Source organism: Lonchura striata, chromosome 1A (genome assembly GCF_050655825.1).
Source record: "Lonchura striata isolate lonStrDom1 chromosome 1A, ASM5065582v1, whole genome shotgun sequence".
NCBI lineage: Eukaryota > Metazoa > Chordata > Aves > Passeriformes > Estrildidae > Lonchura > Lonchura striata.
This window is the reverse complement of record NC_140741.1, coordinates 23,539,820-23,558,265: the sequence shown is the minus strand read 5'-3', so window position 1 is coordinate 23,558,265 and position 18,446 is coordinate 23,539,820. Positions and strand designations below refer to the sequence as shown.

The window sequence follows — 18,446 nt, the reverse complement described above, 5'->3', positions numbered from 1 at the left end:
CCTTACTCTATTTATCAAAAAGTGCAGTGTAAGATCCAGGGGCAAACCAGCCCAGTGCATTACCCAGAGCAGTGGATGACCTCAGGCTGAGATCAGCAAGATCCAGCTTCCCTTAACTTGGTTTTTTACCTGCACTGAGTTATGAGACATATTTGCTTTGAAGTATTAAGACTCATTGATGTAAAGTGCTTTAATATAGTCTTCTGAATAGCTTGGTTAGTTTCTGTTGATAGAAAAATTTCCTTTTACCAGATGATGATTCATAGAATCGTGCCCATAGGCTTGTTTGCAAATACATGGTCTGGTTTTGGCTCTACTTTCAAAATGGTTTCCTTGCTTGTTAGACAAAAGACCTGTGATAACAATTTTTACAAGAAATGTTCTTGCTTAGGCCTTAACTGCCTTGATAAAATGATGAGGTTTTAAATTTTCTTTTAAAGTTTTAAGTCAGTGTGACATCCTTCACACTTCAGCAGACAACATTTCTTCTGCTTATTGACAAAGCAGCACAGTAAAACACATTTGCTATTCTGAGAGGAATTAAATAATAATTTCTGGATTTTACTTTTGAAATAAATTGTTTTCCCCTATGTTGTAGCTCTTGCAAAAATGAAAGGAAACTAAAGAAATAAGTCTTCTTATCTAAATTTATATAAATACTAAATAGTAAATTTAGTATTTGCTACGATGTTTGCAATAGTGTTTACCAGGAGAAAAATTTCTAGATTAATCAAATGTTCACATAAACAGTCCTCATATACATCTACAGAGTTTTCAATAATATGAGCAGCTACTGAGCATGTGACCATTTTATACATTTAAAAGATCCTGAGAAATTATCTGTTTTGCATATCGACATCTTGCCAACCTACACAGTTTTATCTGTTTTCTGTTTCTTGCAGGGATCTGATTAATCTGGTGTAGCTGAGATGTTTATTGCACATGCACAGTAGCTGCTGTTACCAAACAAACTGAGTATCTCTGTACATATGAAGTGATTCATTCAGCCTTACACGAGTCATTCTGTGGCCAGCAGAATAGTGAGACCTGGTTCTATTCTCATTTGTATCCTGAGGTTTTTGGACAGTCTTTTCAACCTGCAGTGTTCCCTATTGCCTCATGTTCCTGCTATACCCAGGGCTCACAACATCCTCTCCATTCTTCCCCCTGTTTTCCACAACATTGCCATTCCTCTTTTGGCTCACTGAGCTGTTGGCTGAGCAAGAGGCATCGTGCCTCCCTCCAAGCCAAGTGCTGACTGGCCTGCTGATGCTTATGCCATGAACTGTGTAACTCATATTACTGTCTTTGTCTCACTGAGGACATGGCTTTGGATCTTTTCTTCTATTCATCTAGTCACTGTTTTGTTTTTGGTAGATTGTTTAACCATGCCTGGAAGTAGTTAGCATGTCTGTCCTTGTGTAAGATGTGGTTGAAATTTGCCCAGAAGTTCAAAAATAATTCAAAGAATTGATAGTGAATGGACAGAACTAAAATACAGTGTCACTGCTGCTGTCACCACCATACATTGTTGGCTGGCTGAGACTGAGCAGGATGTATGGATTCTAGAAGCATTTACACTTCACTGTACTTGGCTATCTTCTGTGAGTTCAAATTATACCACTAATATTAGGTTATTGAGGCTCAGACAAATAACATTTAAAATAATTTTGCTGAACATACAAATATTTCATTTTAATTTAGCTAAAATAGATTGTTCAACTCAGCTGTAATTAGTTACACCTCTTGAAATCACACTCCACGCTGGCTGTTCTGGTTAGCTTGTCAGCTTCCTTTGCAGAGCAGCTGTCACCTCCTTTACCTGTATTCCATGGCTGACCAGTTTGTTTTAGAATAATTGTTGATACATGTCAGTAGTTTCTTGCTATCTACATAAGCAATAGGACTTAGGGAATACTTTCTCTAAATGATGGTTATAAAAGTGAAAATGTTTGTCATTAATAGCTATCCATCAAAGGATTGACAACCAATCTTACACCTTCTTTCATAGACTTGTTAATGTCTGTTGTCCAGACAGATTTTTTCATCCCCATTTCAAGTGAATTTATTTCTATCTTCCTTAATTTTTTTATCTCATTCAGTTTCCTGTATTATTAACTAGGGAAAAATGTCCAGATCACCTATTGTATTTCTGAGTGTCTGAATTTGTTAAAGCAAATAATTATCAAAAGAAATTACATACATTACTACACACTAGGAAATACTTAAAAATCTAGAGAGTTGTGCCAAAGTGGTTTGTAGTTGCATTGATGCAAAACTCAAACCAGCCCTGTGTACTTCGGTCCCTTTTTGTAATGCTATAAGTGTGGCAGAATATCTTACTAATGTTTTCTCTTAATATTGTTGTGAATAAATCAGTTATTGCAGTTGTTAACCTGATCGTAATTACCCAGATTGCCTTTATGTCCTCATTTTTAGCAGAAACTGTTTCATATTTTCCAGTCACATGGCACTATCCCCACTTTGTAGCTCTATTAAGAAGATGTTTTACATAACAGCTTTCTCATAATTCAGTCACAAAAATTATTTGATCTCCATCGGAATGTATTGATCCTTAATTCTACTTCTGCGTCTCTTTCTGTGCCTTATTCTCCTTAGTCAGAAATCTCTAATTTATTGTTCTTAATGGAAGGGCAGACTTTGAGTCAATTGAAATTTGTTTTAATCTTTTTAAGCCTTTCCTAGTTTAGATAAATCCCTTCCTTTTGTACTTTTCTTGTAGTTTATCTGAAGAAAGATCTACTGCTGTTTTAATTTTCTTTGCAAACTCTGACTCAGCCTTTTGGTAGTTCATCTTTTATCCCTGTTTCTCCTGACTGGGAACATGCATTTCCTGATTTGTATCTGAAGTTTTTGCTTAAAAGACCTTCTTTCTTATTAGCTTCAGCTGTTTACTGTCTTTAAGCAGCAGTGAGGCAGGACATCCTTCAGCTCTCAGTATTAGATCTCTGTGCTAACCACGCTATAGTGACCAAAACAATTTGGCAAACTGTGTCTTCTGGTCACCACAAATACTTGTTCTGCAGCCAGACAAACCCTAAGCATCAGATAAACAAATTAATTCAACTGCAGTAAAGGCCTCTCTCCTTCTGATGTGGGGACAAGATCTGCATTACTTCTGTTGCTTCTCAGACCAACCCATTGCTATGTGAAGCATCTGAAGCAGGAAGAGAAAAAAGCATGTGCTTGATATGCAAGTAGACAGCTCGAGTATAATAATAGGAGGATTTCATGTTACTGCATTCTGCAGTGTGGATGTAACAAGTTGTTTTAGTTTTGTGTTTGTTGAAGTAAAAATCCATAGACTATGAAACAGCCCAGAGTGGAAGGAACCTTGAAATGTCATCTCAGTGTGTGAGAAAGGCAGCCTGGATGAACCTCCAGTGAAGTGGGCTCCACCACATCCCTGGGGTGGTTGTTCCAGTGGGTGACTTTTCTCACTCTAAGAAATTTCTTTCTTATATTGAAATTAACAATCTGCTGGTACAACTTGTACTCATTGCCCCTTTTCAGAAAGTAGAATCTCTATCACTACCATTCTTATAACAATCAGCTGTTCAGACACTTATCTTGCTCTTTCAGCCAGAATTATGAGTGGCAGAAGGCTGTAGTTACTCATGCTTTGTGTCAGAGGGGAATTAATACATTAACTCTTGAAGCCTTTTCTGGCCCTGTGGTTCTGTGTGTGAAATCTGCATTTATGTTTGTGGTAGTGAGTGTGTCTGCTTTCATTACTCACCCTGGCCAGGAATACTCTCCTGGGGAGACAATCCAGCAGAGGCACAACTATGTCATACTTCTGGTGATCCAAGAGGGATTTCCAAAGAAGAGGCAGTGATAAAATAGGGTTTCACCTATGAGAAAGCATAAGATGGAACCTTTTGGATGTTTTGCACTTGCCATGATTCAAAACTGATCTCCAAATACCCAGTGATACATTAAACTATAGCCCACTTTTTTTTTTTTTTTTTTTTTTTGACTGATTTGAAGGATTTGCAGCCTGTCTACAACTAATATACATTCTAAAGATATTTGTCATTTTGACTTTTGTATGTAAGGTACATAGAGGAAGTTGGAAGTAAACGTAGAGGAAGTTGGTAAATGTGCAAAAACATTGCCTACTAGAGAAAAAAGAAATAGTTGAACATCTTTCATTGATTTCCTTTTGCATTTCAGGTATTGGTGGCAATCTAGTAGCTATTCAAGCTAGCAGAATTTCTACCTACCTCCATTTACATAGCATTCCTGGAGAGCTGCCAGAGGAGGCCAAGGGTTGCTATTACCCATGCAGAACATACTGTGGTGCAGGTATGTCTTAGCTGAAAATCCTGATTGACATCCCTTTACCCCGTGTGCCAAACTGTATCACCATGAGAAATGGCAATGGACTGAACTTGCTGTGTGCAATTCCAAGGCTGGGTGAGGCTTAGCAGTTTCCTTTGCCTGCAGCTGTTTGCCTGTGAGAATCACAAGAAACTCCCTGATGGGTGGATGAGTAGAGAGCAGCACAGAGAAGGGTGAAGCCCTGGCAAGGGCTGGTGAGGCAGGACACTGGGATAACCACTCAGAAATGCTTCAGCCTTCAACTTTCCTTAGCTTCTCTATCTGCTCCCAGCTTTTGTCTGCCTTCAGAACTTCAAACCAATTTCTTGTTAGGGCCAAACATTGTATCAGACATTATTACTAAGCCAAATCCCTGTTTTCCATTTCCAGTTTGTCTTTTTCTCTCTAGATTGTTTCTTCACAGCTTATTCCTCCCCTGTATTTCCCACTTCCCTAATAATGTGGTGAAATGTGATGTGTCACCACCATGAATTACACTTCCATATTTATTAAATGAATTGAAACAGATGTGAAAGTGGTAAATGTGGGATTACTTTTTGGAAATATAGGGCATTTTTGAGGATGTCTTGAATATGGAGTCCAAAAAATCCTCTTTACTAGTAAGACTTTAGGAAGTCCAAAAATGTAGATGGTGTTACATGAGCACAGAATGAAGGCAGTTTGCACTCTTTTCCAGAAAGGCTCTGCTTACCTTTTCTGGAAGACAGTGAAATTCCTCAAGGAGTCTGCTAGTGGAAAATAATGCCTGCTGTTTCACAGTAGCCATTGCTGGGGAATTAAAAAAAAATATGGGACTTTTTATATTGAAATGGATAAAAATCTAATATAGGAATTGAAGAGCTTAACCAAATTTTGGATTTTTTCTCTCTTTTTTTAACTGTAGGAGTAAATAACAAATCAGCCCAAGTTCTACTTCTCTTGGTGATTCCTGGACACCTGATTTTCTTGTACACTATCCACTTAATGAAAAGCGGACATACTTCCTTAACCCCAATCTTTATAGCAGTCTATTTGTTTGCAGCTCTGCTACAGGTAAGAATAAGTACACCTAGCAAATGCTTGTACAAAATCAAATTATTGAAGAAAATAAATTTGTTTGCAGCTCTGATACAGGTAAGAATAAGTACACCTAGCAAATGCTTGTACAAAATCAAATTATTGAAGAAAATAAATTTTTTTTCTGGTATCTGAAATCTCATGAAGGGTACAAGAAGGTGTGGTTCAATAGAGGCTTTCAGCACAGCTCTGAAGTAGCTGATTATCTCCACAAATATATGGCTTACACAGGTGTGCTGCTGTTGTGAGTGCTTTGCAGAACACACTTGACTGCATTATCTCCTTGTCATGCATTTTTCACATGCTTTTGGAACCATTGCATCTAACCCCCATCAGTTTAATCAACTAAAGGGGAAATGGAAAGAAGGGAAGGGAAATGGAAAGAAGGAAAGGTAGCATTTATGAATAATGAAAATCAAGGAAAATGTTAAAGAAATCCCCTAAAATGGTCCATGTTACTGTTTTAGTTAACATAGTCCAGTAGATGAAAATATAACAGCTTCCTTGATGTGTTCTTAATATTTATGAGTTTAAATTCATATGAGAGCAAACGCTGTACAAGAAATAGTAATTGCATTAATTGTCAAACTTTGTTACCTTATTTGGCTTTTTTACCTGATGGTCTGTTCATACCCAGCAAGGGCAGTTCTTGAAAGATGCCTTTTGAAATAGCAATGTCTTAAAGTGAAACTATTTCATTTTGAGAAATCACTAATACAAAGTTAAATATTTCATTAAAGTCACACCTAATTTTTATGTATAAGCTGCCTGAATTAACTAAAATATTTCATTGCACCTTAAAACCAAAAAGTGACTGTTTATGTTACACAGAAGTGTAATTGAAATATCCATAATTTAAATATACATACTGCTTTGAAAAATGTGACCAATTTAGTTTTAGAATACAAAAAACAACATTTTCAACAGGTCAATACTTAATGAAATTATAATTTTTAATGTTCTGATTTTTCCCATTTTTTTTCCCACTGCTATCTCAATAAGGAAAGATTTAAAAAACTGTTACTATTTTACATGGGAATTTTATACCTTTCTGGTAGAACTTGACTGGTAATGTTTCAGCCTTTGCAAGTGAGAGTGTCATACTAAAAGACATAAATTAGTTTTAATTTCCTTAGAAAATATTCCTAGTATCCAGCCTTATCACTTGGTTTATAATGTGTTTTACTGAGGAAATGATGCTATTCTTTTACTTTATCTGTTCTGTCTGGGTTGGGGCAACAGCCCCTGGTAATGGAAGACTGCAGTGTGATTTCTGTCAGTATTAAACTTCCAAGATTTCCTGTGGGAATCAACCTGAGTTCATAAATCCAGTCCTCCTGCTCACAGAACTGCAATCGCAGCATGTTAAGGGACACTTTTTCTTCAGCAGCAAGACTTGAGAAATGCAGAAATTTCAGGTTTTCACCTGCAAACCAAGTTATGGTATTACAGCAAGACTCTGAAATGACATAGTAATTTAAACCCAGCAACAGCATGTATACAGGTGTAAAGTTGCATTTTCATTAATTCAGGATCTGATTGGAGTATTCAGATTTTAGTCATGTGTCTCTATTGCAGTACATCAGGCCACACCTGATCTTCTTGATTTTTCATCAATAAAGCAGACATATAGCTTTTTTCTTCTTTTCCCTGCTTCTTTTAATGGTTTGTTTTTTCTTCTGTATCTTCTGTCTTTAGCCATAAAAGACTTTTTGAGATGTATTTACTTGGAAACTGAGTACCAGTATTGCAAACTGTAACTTCTCTTGACATGTTTACAATTTGAAATGCCTTGGTTTTTAAGACCTGAAAATATTTGGTAGATTCTTTTCCCCATTTGAATTATTCTGGCATTTTTCTAGCAGTGATTATTGTAGGGTTGCATACCGCTAATTAGAGCAGATTTCGGTTTCAGAGAGATGATGCTTGCTTTAACCCTTAAATCTTCAACACATTTTATTTACCTGTCAGTCTGAAGTACATCCATACTGCAGTTTCATGCTTTTCTTCTCGAAGAAAGCACTTAAATATTTGTATTTATTCCTCTTCCCTTCTTCAGTGACATTATCTATGCACCTGGAAACAGCAAAAAACAGTTTTCAAGCTGCCATTTATTTTGGCATAACCTAACAGCTACTGATCTTGTTTTTCCTGAATTCTTTCATATTTTTGCTCTCTCAGTGAGAGCTTTTCCAGTTCTGCAGTAAAGCTGAAAAACTTCACAGCTAAGTATTATTATTTTAATAAACAACAAACCAAATGCAGTAACAGTCTTTTGAGCAGTGACAGAGCTGCATTCTGAGCCTTTTTTATAATATATTAGACTATGACTAATTTTCACTTTTCATGTAAGGTATATGAAAATGGATGTCAAAAAATAAAATCCTGCTTGCAAGCTGGATATTTTGTGTTTGAGGAGGTAGATGATAATTTAGCAGAATACAGTGATTCCTAAAGGTAGGAATTAATGATGGTCAGTCCTGTGAGGAGGTTTGATATCACTGCTTTGCCCTTTGCCATTCTTTACTTGTGTTGAGGTAAGGGGCTTTCTGCTGACAATGATTATGGCAACATATCACCTATGTAGGTTTTTCCTCACTATGTTTAAAAATAATGCTAAATTAAAAAAATAACAGCAGCAATTAAATTAATTTTCTGTCTTTAAAATTCAGATGACTATCATAAGGTAAGGTGTTAAATTATTTAATGTCATATTTTACGGTGGAATGCAATAGATTGTTAATTGACTTTGATTCTGTTTATTATTTCTGACTCTCCAGCTCTGTTTATTTAAAATGGAAAGGAAAGGGTTAAGGAAATGGCAAATGTAGAACTCTAAATGGAATGTTGGAGTAAATGGGAAAAAAAATTCAAGAAAACGTTAATGCAAAGACATTTATTACTCCTTTTATATTCCTCTCTGTCTCTTATCAGTTTATGCTATCCCACATTATCTCTGCAGTAGAACTGTAACATATATATGAAAGCTATTTTACATTTTGACGAGAAATTGCCTATAAACTTCACTAAACATCCCAAAGTGATAACAATGGAATTTATTTGCACTGAAAGCTCCACGCAATATTACTGAAGTTCCAGTCAGAGAGTTAGTTTAATTTTCATCTAAATCTGATACTTTCTCCCCACCTGTTCTGAGATATTCTTAGATATTTTCTCCACAGCATGTCATTTAAATAAGATATTTATGGGAACTAAATAATTAACATGCCATGATGTATTATCAGTAGTATGATTCAGTTTTTATTGATTGAAAATATGTAGTGTAATAAAACAAAGTACAGTTTCACTTAATAAGTAGTTTTTTTCCAAAAATCAGTACATTAAGATATTTTAAGTAATATGAGTAGCTGGACTATGATTTGCATTCTTTTTGATTCTCTGTGAACAAAACCGTTCTGGGTTTCTAGGCTTAAGAAAAACCAGAAAACATTTTATTTTATTTCATTTTCTTTTTCCTATCCTTAATAATACAGTTGCTTCTATTCTTTAAATAAATATATATTCTTGAAATGTTCTTAAATTAAATTTATAAATTGATTGTAGTGCATCCAAGGCTGTACTCACTTTATCTTTAGAGGGGCTGGGATTTCACAATTGTTTTTCCATAAAGGGGGGAAAACTGCACAATTATTTATATTAATCTACATTCAGGTAAAACTTTTAGGCTGAAACTTAAAAGTTCTGAATTAGCTCTGTAGGGAAGAGACTGTTCTGTGTTTATGAATGGCAGCACCAGAGGAAAATAGAACGAAAAATGCTATGGGGATTGTATACCTTGTAAGTCTGCAGGGTGCTTCACACAATGCAGTGTACAGTATCAGGGCAAGCCAGTGTGCCTAATCAAACCCAGTATAATGTTTTAAAGTGCACTTTGAATTTGGTGAGTGTTTAAGAGGAATACTGTTTCCTTGAAAATCTTACAAGAACAAGCCATAAACATGCACAGCACACAGCATGCAATTACAATATGGCATTTGACCTGTGAAGGTTCTGTTAACTGGGAAACAGTCCTCCTCTTATTCCTCACAAAGGCACAAGTATTTTTGTCCTGTACGAGGCTGTACACCAAGCAGAATTTTATCCCCTGTCTTGTCAGGCTGCAGCAGAAGGAGAGCAGCGCTGGAATTGCCAAGCTGTCAGTCCTGGCACTCGGCTCAGGGCGCTCAAAGGCGGCCTCTGTTCTGTGTGTTCTCACTGAGCCAGTAAAACGCCCTGCGAGGAATTTTCACACCTACTGACCAAATCTGAGCACACAGTTATGTTAAAGTCTCGGGGAATAAACAAACAATAGGAGATCCCCAGAGCTATTACCAAGCAAATAAGTAATTCCAAAATTCTTCTTAACTAGTGAAGGTCAGATGTGCACAGCTGTGAAGTCATTTTTGCAACGTTTCGGGGCTGTTTGGGGCAATAGAAAACCAAGAATTCAGCGGTGCTCATAACAACTTCCACCTCACATCAAAAATGTCTAGGATTTCTCACCAGTGTGAGGATTCTAATGATGGTATGGGCCTCTTTAATGTGGAAACATAACTCGCAGCATATACTGTACATTACGGAGAAAAAAGGAAGGTTGTGTTTATAGACAAAATATTGATGCATTTTAAATATTGCTTTTTATAACAGGGAAGGTCATTTCCGAAAGATGAAGCGTGTAACTACTACAGAGACTATATGTCAAAGAAATATGGAAAGCCAAGCCCAAATCTGGACAGTTCTGTATATTCAGTGCTTTCTCCTTGCAGCATGACAAGCAGACTTGCCAGACTCTTTGGGGTCTGACCGTGGGTACCAAGAGCTCCTTCCTTTCCAGCCATGTCTGGGGTAGAAGCCCAGCTCCTACCAAGTCACAGCAGGGATTTCTCCGTTTTGCCTCCAGAGGGCTGAGCTCAAAGTGCTTGTGTATGTAGCACAATGACACACTGAGTTGTGCTGCAGCTACTTCAGGCTGAGCATGCCAGAGCACTTACTGGTCTGGTTTGCACATCCTAGCAGATAGCTGAGAAACAGCCTGAAATTAGAACTGTTTTGGTCAAGACAGCGTGTCTTGCAAAACTACAAAGAAATCAAGATGACAATCTGAAAAACTTGATTCAAACTGAAATAAAAAAAAAACAAAAAAAACGAAAAAAACCAAAAAAAACAAGTTGCTTCCTGCAAAATTACATTAATATAATGAAACTGGCTCAGAAACAACTTCAGTTAAAGAGGTATTCTTTTTTTTATTTCAAAGAGGTCATAGTCTGACATCAGCGTATGCTGTGCTGTCTGGCTACTTGGATACCTTTAAGGAGCTGATGCCACTTAGCTACAACACAAACAACAGCAGTAAGAAAAAACTTGCTGTTCAGTGGTTTCTTTCCAGCCAGGAATTGAAGGAAATCTCTGCATGTTTAGAGGAAACAGTGACTTGTCCCCTCTGGACATGATACATGCCGGATAAGCTACTAGAGAAAACCGTGCAGAAAAATGTCTTTTGAAAAATGTGTGTAGTCCCTATTCTGAGGTCACTGATTACAGATTTCTGGCTGTAGACAATGGAAACTCAGTGAGTTCAGTGTAGATCTACTACAAGCACTTTACAGTAGTAGTAAAGTAATACTTTACTACTTCATCAAAAGCCATTTAAAATTGGAGACATGTAGCATATAATTTGAAAATTGACTTAATGACTTCTCCAAGCCACTAGAAGACCTAAATCATAACTCTGGTGAGAATGACAGAGTCAGAACACAGTAGTCTTTAGAGATTCTTAAATGGGATTTTTTTAGTCATAATTAAAAAAACAAATAAATAAATTTACCTTTGATTTTCATGGATTTGTAAGAGTTCTTATCCAGTAATTGCAGGATCTTTTCATAGTGAAGTTATGGGTAAATTTTGAGTCAATGTAATTTTGAAAATAAAGGAGACTTAAAACACATTTGAAAAAGATTAACTTAGTTTATTTTTATCTGTGTTTCCTGTCTAAAGTAATAGAATGCAACTATTTTGTACTGTACCTTCAGATGGAAAAAATTTAAGGTGGAATCATTAGTACTAGCAACAGGCAATTTAACAGTTTAATTTTCCAGCTTGGTGTTGGAATTCACTTATCACAGCAACTAATGTATAAATTAATATAAAAGAACAATTCTACTCTGCTTTACAAATATTCTTCATTTCAATATTACCCTTTTATCACTGTGAATTTGATGTGCATCCACTGATAACATATAGACATTCCGGATGAAAGAAACAATAAAAATATTACAGCATCCTGCAACTTATTAATTAGGCTATAGGAAGCATATACAGTATTAAGAATGTTTGGAAGGAGTTATATATTTTTATTTTACATAATAGAGTTTCAGTCTTTTCCCATTTTAGAGTTCATAAGAAATTATTTCCATGAGAAAATAATAGATGTAATACATGCAAAAGATCAAAAATAACTTTTCTTCGCTTAACTTTTCCTTGTTATTTGTATCTAAAGACCTTGAAAGAATGAAAGTAAATTTTATGCACAATAGCAAAGGAAAAAGACCTGCTTTTTATTGTGTTATGTTCCCATTTCTCGTCTTGCAGTCATAAGATTTGAACTTTCAAAATAGTAAAGCTCACTCATATTTAAGTATTCATGTTCAGTTTTGCTTCCAATCTGAAATTCATAATTTGAGTCAGAAAGTTCAGTATCAAGAATTACTCTCAATTTCTGTCTTTTGTTGTACCAAATAATATGAGTACTATTATTCCTTATTTTTAGATTCTTCATTATTAGGGTTTTTCAAGCTTTTCCCCTCCTTCCTACTCTTATTTCTGCTGCTTCTGAGGACTTTTTTTGACAGTGAGACTGAAGAGTGATCTTAAGAAATGCATTCTAAGTCTGATCATGCCTTTAGTTTTATTTTCCTCTCTTTTGATTGTCATTTTTTTCCCTGCAATAATGATAATAATAAAGTATGATTTTCCTTTTAAACTATCGAAACATCTGGAATTTTCCTAGTGTTTTGCAGTCCTGCCTCTGGGGCCTTTTTTTTTTTCTTGATCAGTGACTATTGAGTGTCTTTTCTTAGCCAGATCTTTTTATATAGATAGATATTTAGTTATTTTTTCCCTTTCTTAAACCCTGCAGTTATTTCATCCTTCAGAATGGAAAAATTCCTAGAGATTTGTTTCATAATTCTACTACTAGTCATCTCCTTTTTTGCAGAAAACTCTCTATATTAAGTAACTTCTATTCTAAATAATTTCAGCTCACATCTTGAACAGTGCTGCATGTATTTACAAGCTTTTCTTACTAATTTTCTACAGCATTTCATGCTAAACATCTCATTTTTGTACTGTATTATTAGGCTTTTCTGTGATGTTCATCCCTTTATTTTTCCCCCAAAACCAGCTGGTTTTCAGCTGGGAGAAGAAAGGCTTTCTTCTTCATAGCATGAGTGCAGGGCAGAAATGCAGAGTGTTTGTACTGCTGTGCCATCTGCATCAATTTACTGACAGAAGTATCTGTCACTGATAAATAAATAAATCTCACAAAACATAAAATGTCATCTTGCAATGTCTCTTTTACGCCTTTTTTTTTTTAATCTGACAGATCTTTGTGAGTCACTTATCACTTTGAATGCAAGACTGTCTTTCAAAAATTCAGCAAACTCGTAGTAGGGTGCTTCTCTTCTTTTTTTTGCCTTTTCTTTCCTTTTCTTTTTTTTTCTCCCCAAAATAATAATTGATTGATGACTTTGATTGCCTTCCCTTAACAGTGATGAGAAGCAAAATCTTCTTAAAGTCTTAGTCACATAGATTCTGTCTTGCATTAAAAACTGATGTGAGCAAATAAGTAACCATTTCCAAAGACTGAGCCCTATAATTCTTAAATGTTAATGAGTTTCTAGCCATGTAAAAGCATGATGGATGACACCATTATTCCTTTACCCAAATAAGTGAGGGCTGGAACTGCAGTCTCATAACTTAATCTGTAAGCACTAAGTTCCAATTGCCATCACATACTGTTACAAGCACCAGTTAATGTAATCTGCTGTAAATTTTTCTTATGACTTACAGCATGCAGACTTGTTATAATTTGCATTATCTGTTGTGCACCTGTACATTAACACAGCAAAAAAAATTATTTGGGAAGGTTCACAAAAGCTTTGTTTCCAAACTGCCCATTTAACACCGTAGTCTAATTTCAGGATGGAAAACATATAGCCAGCTGAAAGGTTTTTCATGTCGTGATTTTTAAGAGTCAAAAGTGAATACTGTAATCTAAAATGCAGTGTGTGTGTTATGTCTGATTGGTTGTGCTATATGAATGCAGTGTATATTTTTTTTGGAATGAATGCTCCCATCTTCCAATGGGACGCACGTAGCCACTGTGGATGCGGGGTGCTGCAGTGTCTTCTGAGTGCATCCTGCAGGAGATGGGAATGTGCAGGGTCTTTTACAAACAGGCCTCTTCTTGTCTCTGGAAGAAGAAGGAGCTGACTCAAGGAATCTGATCATCTTCCAAAGAAAACATCTGTTTTAAATATATTTGTTTGGATTCCAGTCAGCGCACCTAGGACTTGCATAATTAGCTTAGACTACAGAGTTCCCTTTTCAAAAGATACATTTATATAAATAAGCCATGCATTTTTCATTTAGCAAATACTCCTCCTTTCTCTTTTTTTAAAATTATAAATTCAGGCTTGTATTTTAACATACACTTTTGCAAAGCAAGTATTAAAAAAGAAGCTTTTTCAACACAATAATTTTAAGACATTCATTTTGCTGTACTTATAGTGGAGAAGTGTCTTTCAATCATCTGATCAATATTTCAGTGAATGAGTATATACATTTATAAGCTTGCTTTTGTGCTGATAATTGATTATTTAGTAAATAAAATATTATTGTTCTACTTTTTACTAGTTTTGATACTGCATTATATTGATACCTACATTATTTTAAATGTAAGTAGTAGAGTTTTAAAAAATTAATTATGGTAGTACATGTCTTAAGTTTACCCTTCTTAAAGAACTGACTAACTAAAAATACCTAAAATACAGAATTTATTTCAACTTAAGTGGTTCCTTAGAGGCTACAAGAAGAAATGAAACTCAGTTAGTGGTCCTTTCTTCATTCATCTTGTGCCATTCCACACCACATGATTCCACTGAACCAGAATCCCTTATCATACAGCTGTGCAACATTAAAAGGATTCTTTTCTAAAATCGGGTTAATAATTATGCATACCGTCGGTATGAAGATCAAGCCTCTCAAATGTTCAGACATTCACAACTGGGAATTAATTCTTTTACTTTGGGACAAATTCAGCCTGGAGTGACAATTTCATAATATATATTGCAGGTGTGCCTTATTACAGAAGGGCTGAAGGTGATATTTCAGGTTCTAGACCATTTTTTGCAGTTCACACAACCCAGGTGAAACTGTTCTTAATTTGACCTATTATTCTTTATATGACATCTGATTTCAGGTCAGTGCTAGACCTGTCCAAACAGGAATTATGTCTGGGTTGATTGTACTCATGTGGGGCAACATGATTTGGTTCTGGATTTTCTCAAAGCCCTACTTACGTTCTCTCTGTACAGAATGATGTGTTATGTGAGAAGTGCAGTTGCATGTTTGGTGGAACTTTTTTGGCTTTTCTTGCCATTTTCAGAAGTCCTCAAGCATAGTCTGTGTAAAAAATGCTGTCAGTAATTCAGTATGTTCCTTCCAGCAATGCATGTGTTTGAGAAATTGGCTAAGTGTCGCTCTCTCTGGTTGTGGGGAGCTTTAACTATCTGAAATTAATTCATATTAATTGTTTATATTTTTCAAAAGCAATGGTATTCAACACTTTGGTGTGGTATAGAGACAATAATGTTATCTGTTGACTTCCTTTTGATGTAACTTACATGATAATAATACAGATTTTGTTTGTTTGATGTTGTGTAGGTGTTCACTCTGTTGTGGATTGCTGACTGGATGGTGCATCACTTCTGGAAAAAAGGAAAAGACCCTGACAGTTTTTCTATCCCTTATCTTACTGCACTGGGAGATCTTCTTGGAACTGCCTTATTAGCTATAGGTTTTCATTTTCTGTGGCTCATAGGTGACAGAGATGGTGATGTTGGTGACTAATTATTCCAATGGATGCAGTGACTTTTCCTGGAATATTGACAAGACTGCTCACTCCACTTGAGGGTCCTCAAAGTGTTTGTTTCTTTTGGTCCAAGTAAATTCAGTTGTCAAGGACATAAAACAGCCTTAATGATTTTAGTTTGGTTTGCTTTTACAAACTTGGATGGAACTATGATACCTGAGAGCTTTATTCTGAAACCAATGTGACTTAGTGGTAGCTGAAGATATCTGAGTAGACACAATGAAGTGTAAATGAATCCTTTATTAAGTTTTAAATTGCCTAAAGATTTGATTATATGTTCTTACCTTGCAATTTCAGTGCTGCAGCTCTCTGACCATTGCAGACTTGATACCAATAATGACTGTTGTGGTCCACACATTTTGTCACAGGCTTTATTTTTTGTAGAAGAATATGACCATCAGCGTTTACAAAATTAGACACTTGAAAAGTGTCTGCAGGACTGAACCCCTTTTTTTTTGTGCTAAAATGAGCAACCTAATCATTTTGCTGTTGGGATTTATTAGAACAAAAATAGTAAAGGCAAATAATAATGTGACACTGACCTGGTCAATAATAATGGGTGAATTATTAAAACTCCTTATGTTGAAATGTGTATGTTCATTTAGCAACTGAAAAGTTGTTTAACTAACTGAGATTAATGGTGTTGTGATGGCCAGTATTCTGATTTTAATGAAGTTTTAGAGGTGTTGATTTAACTGTATATACTGATCCCTGCTTGAAATGTTCAATATAAAAGATGAAGTTTCTTTTATAGGCACTTAGGAAGTTACATAAACTTCTCAAATTCCAGAGCTGTGTCATCAATTTCTAAGCAGAAGTCTCTGCTTTCAAGCCATGCAAATAATATGGTCAATAAGGAAATTTATGGCTTCTCAATGATTTATCTTATTTGTAGACCTGAATATTTAAAATAATACATTGATCATGAGGACTCTGGTTGCCATTTTGGAAAAAAAAGGTACTAATTGCTCTATTTTAAAATCTACTGGGAGTTCCTCACAGCATAAAAGACTATAGCATGCATCCAAAATGCATAATTAAATAAACAAATCGTATTTTAACTCTTGTGATTGAAAGTTTTAAATTTTGAGATTTAAATAAGACAACTGAATCCATGTATCAGCATATAGTTTAATCCTGTAAACAATAGTCATGTGCTTTATGCATACAAATGCTTTTTAATTTGATGGACCTACTCAGATGAGTAGATTATGTGGATAAGTGTTAATAGGATTTCTATATGTGTTGGTCACCTTAAACTCTTTGGAAGTTCAAAGTGTTTGCAACCTTGAAAATGAAACCAGCTTTTCAGTGCCTACACATGGCTTTAGATGCCTGAATTTTAGCTCCCTCATTAAAACCTTTTTATTTAAGCATTTTCTTACTGTTATTATAGTATAGTTGTTTGAATGAATCATATATAACGTCTTTTTTTTATGTGAAAGATTAAATCTTTCTAACTTCAAGTTCTCTGACTTTTTTTAGTTTGTATTAATGTTATTTAAAATAGTTTCTTGTATGTAGCCTTGCAGGAAATATTATTAAATTGTTTAAAGTTGAATAGAAGTAACTCAATTTTTTCCAGTGATGGTTATTTATATTTGATACAACCATAGGTGCAAATTTTTTTATTTCTGTTAGAACTGCCATCTGAATCAACTCAACTGACATTTCATGCACTTTAAGTTACTGGACTTTAAGGTTTTAATTTTAAAATGAATTGTAGGATCCTTAAAAATTAAAATTTCTTGAGATAAATGTGATCTATGCTTATCCAATGCATGAGGGAGTTGTAATATAGCAGTAGCCTTAGTGATTAATAACCTAAATATTTCCCCAGAAAATAAGCAACTGTTGGTACAGTGTGACTGTTTAGATCAACAAAGTGGGAAAGAAATGTTACATGGGTAAAATTAAGTAAAATTTGAAAAAGAGAAATTTATTGCCAGACTGAAATTATCTGGGCTTGGAAACAAGAAGTGATGGGAAGGTGTAATGGGAAAATGTGGTAGTTCAAAAAGGGGAGAGTTCATTGCATGGTTGAGAGAGCAAAACCCATATTGCAGGAACGAAAAAGGTGCAAACTTTCACAGAGCATTCATTATGAGAGGCAAGAGCAAACAGAAGTAAGTTATTTGGAGAAAATAATCAAAAGGCACAGCCAAACTTGTATCTCAGGAAGGGAAGAAAAATATAACTTGTGTTGAAAGGATTTGGGGAAAAGGTGTAAAAAGAGATACTTTAGGGAAGGGTGGAAGTGAGGGCGGGAAAAAAAGAATGCTCTTAGATATGATTAAAGAGGAGCCTGAGTGAGGAAAGAAGCATGACACTGATAAAACAGGGAAAACCTTGACATCTGGAAGACCAAGGAATAAATAATCTATGATATGGAAAGGGGTTTGATTCCTATATGAAAGGAGCATTTTAGGAACTTAAAGGCTTTGCAAACTCTGCTACCTCATGTTAAGAAGGCAAAAAGCTCTTTCCACATTCCATGTATTCCAGCTGTGAGGATAATATGGGAAGTGGCACAAAAGAGTGCTTGGAAACCAGAGAATTTTTTCAAGTACTCAAAAGCTGGACTCCCTAGACCAATTTTAATTTTAGTCAAGTCAACCTCTTCACAGTGTTCCACCTACTTGATTTTTTAAACACAGCCCAGTAATAGTGAATTACTTCACTGCATGTGTGGGTAAGAAATGTTAGCAGAAATTCTGTCAGAAACAAATTGTGTGCTTTTTGTACTGCTTAAAACAGAATCGAAAGGGACATCCTGAGATATTGTCTCTTGTTATCAAAGCAGCCATATTTTATAATCTTGAAGATAAAATGATGACTTTTGGTATTAAAATTCATTAAGTCTTTTCCTCCTCTC

General features: G+C 35.3%; 1 protein-coding gene across 1 annotated transcript in view; it reads left to right on the top strand.

Annotated features, from left to right (window-relative positions):
* Nucleotides 1–17,329, top strand: part of SLC41A2 (solute carrier family 41 member 2) — a 43,707-nt gene extending 26,378 nt beyond the window's left edge. The window contains exons 9-11 of the mRNA XM_021536181.4: nt 4,198–4,329; nt 5,249–5,397; nt 15,364–17,329. Of these exons, the coding sequence (XP_021391856.1) occupies nt 4,198–4,329; nt 5,249–5,397; nt 15,364–15,549 (467 nt within the window). The 3' untranslated portion in view covers nt 15,550–17,329. The remainder of the gene's footprint in view (nt 1–4,197; nt 4,330–5,248; nt 5,398–15,363) is intronic.
* Nucleotides 17,330–18,446: the final 1,117 nt, after the last annotated feature.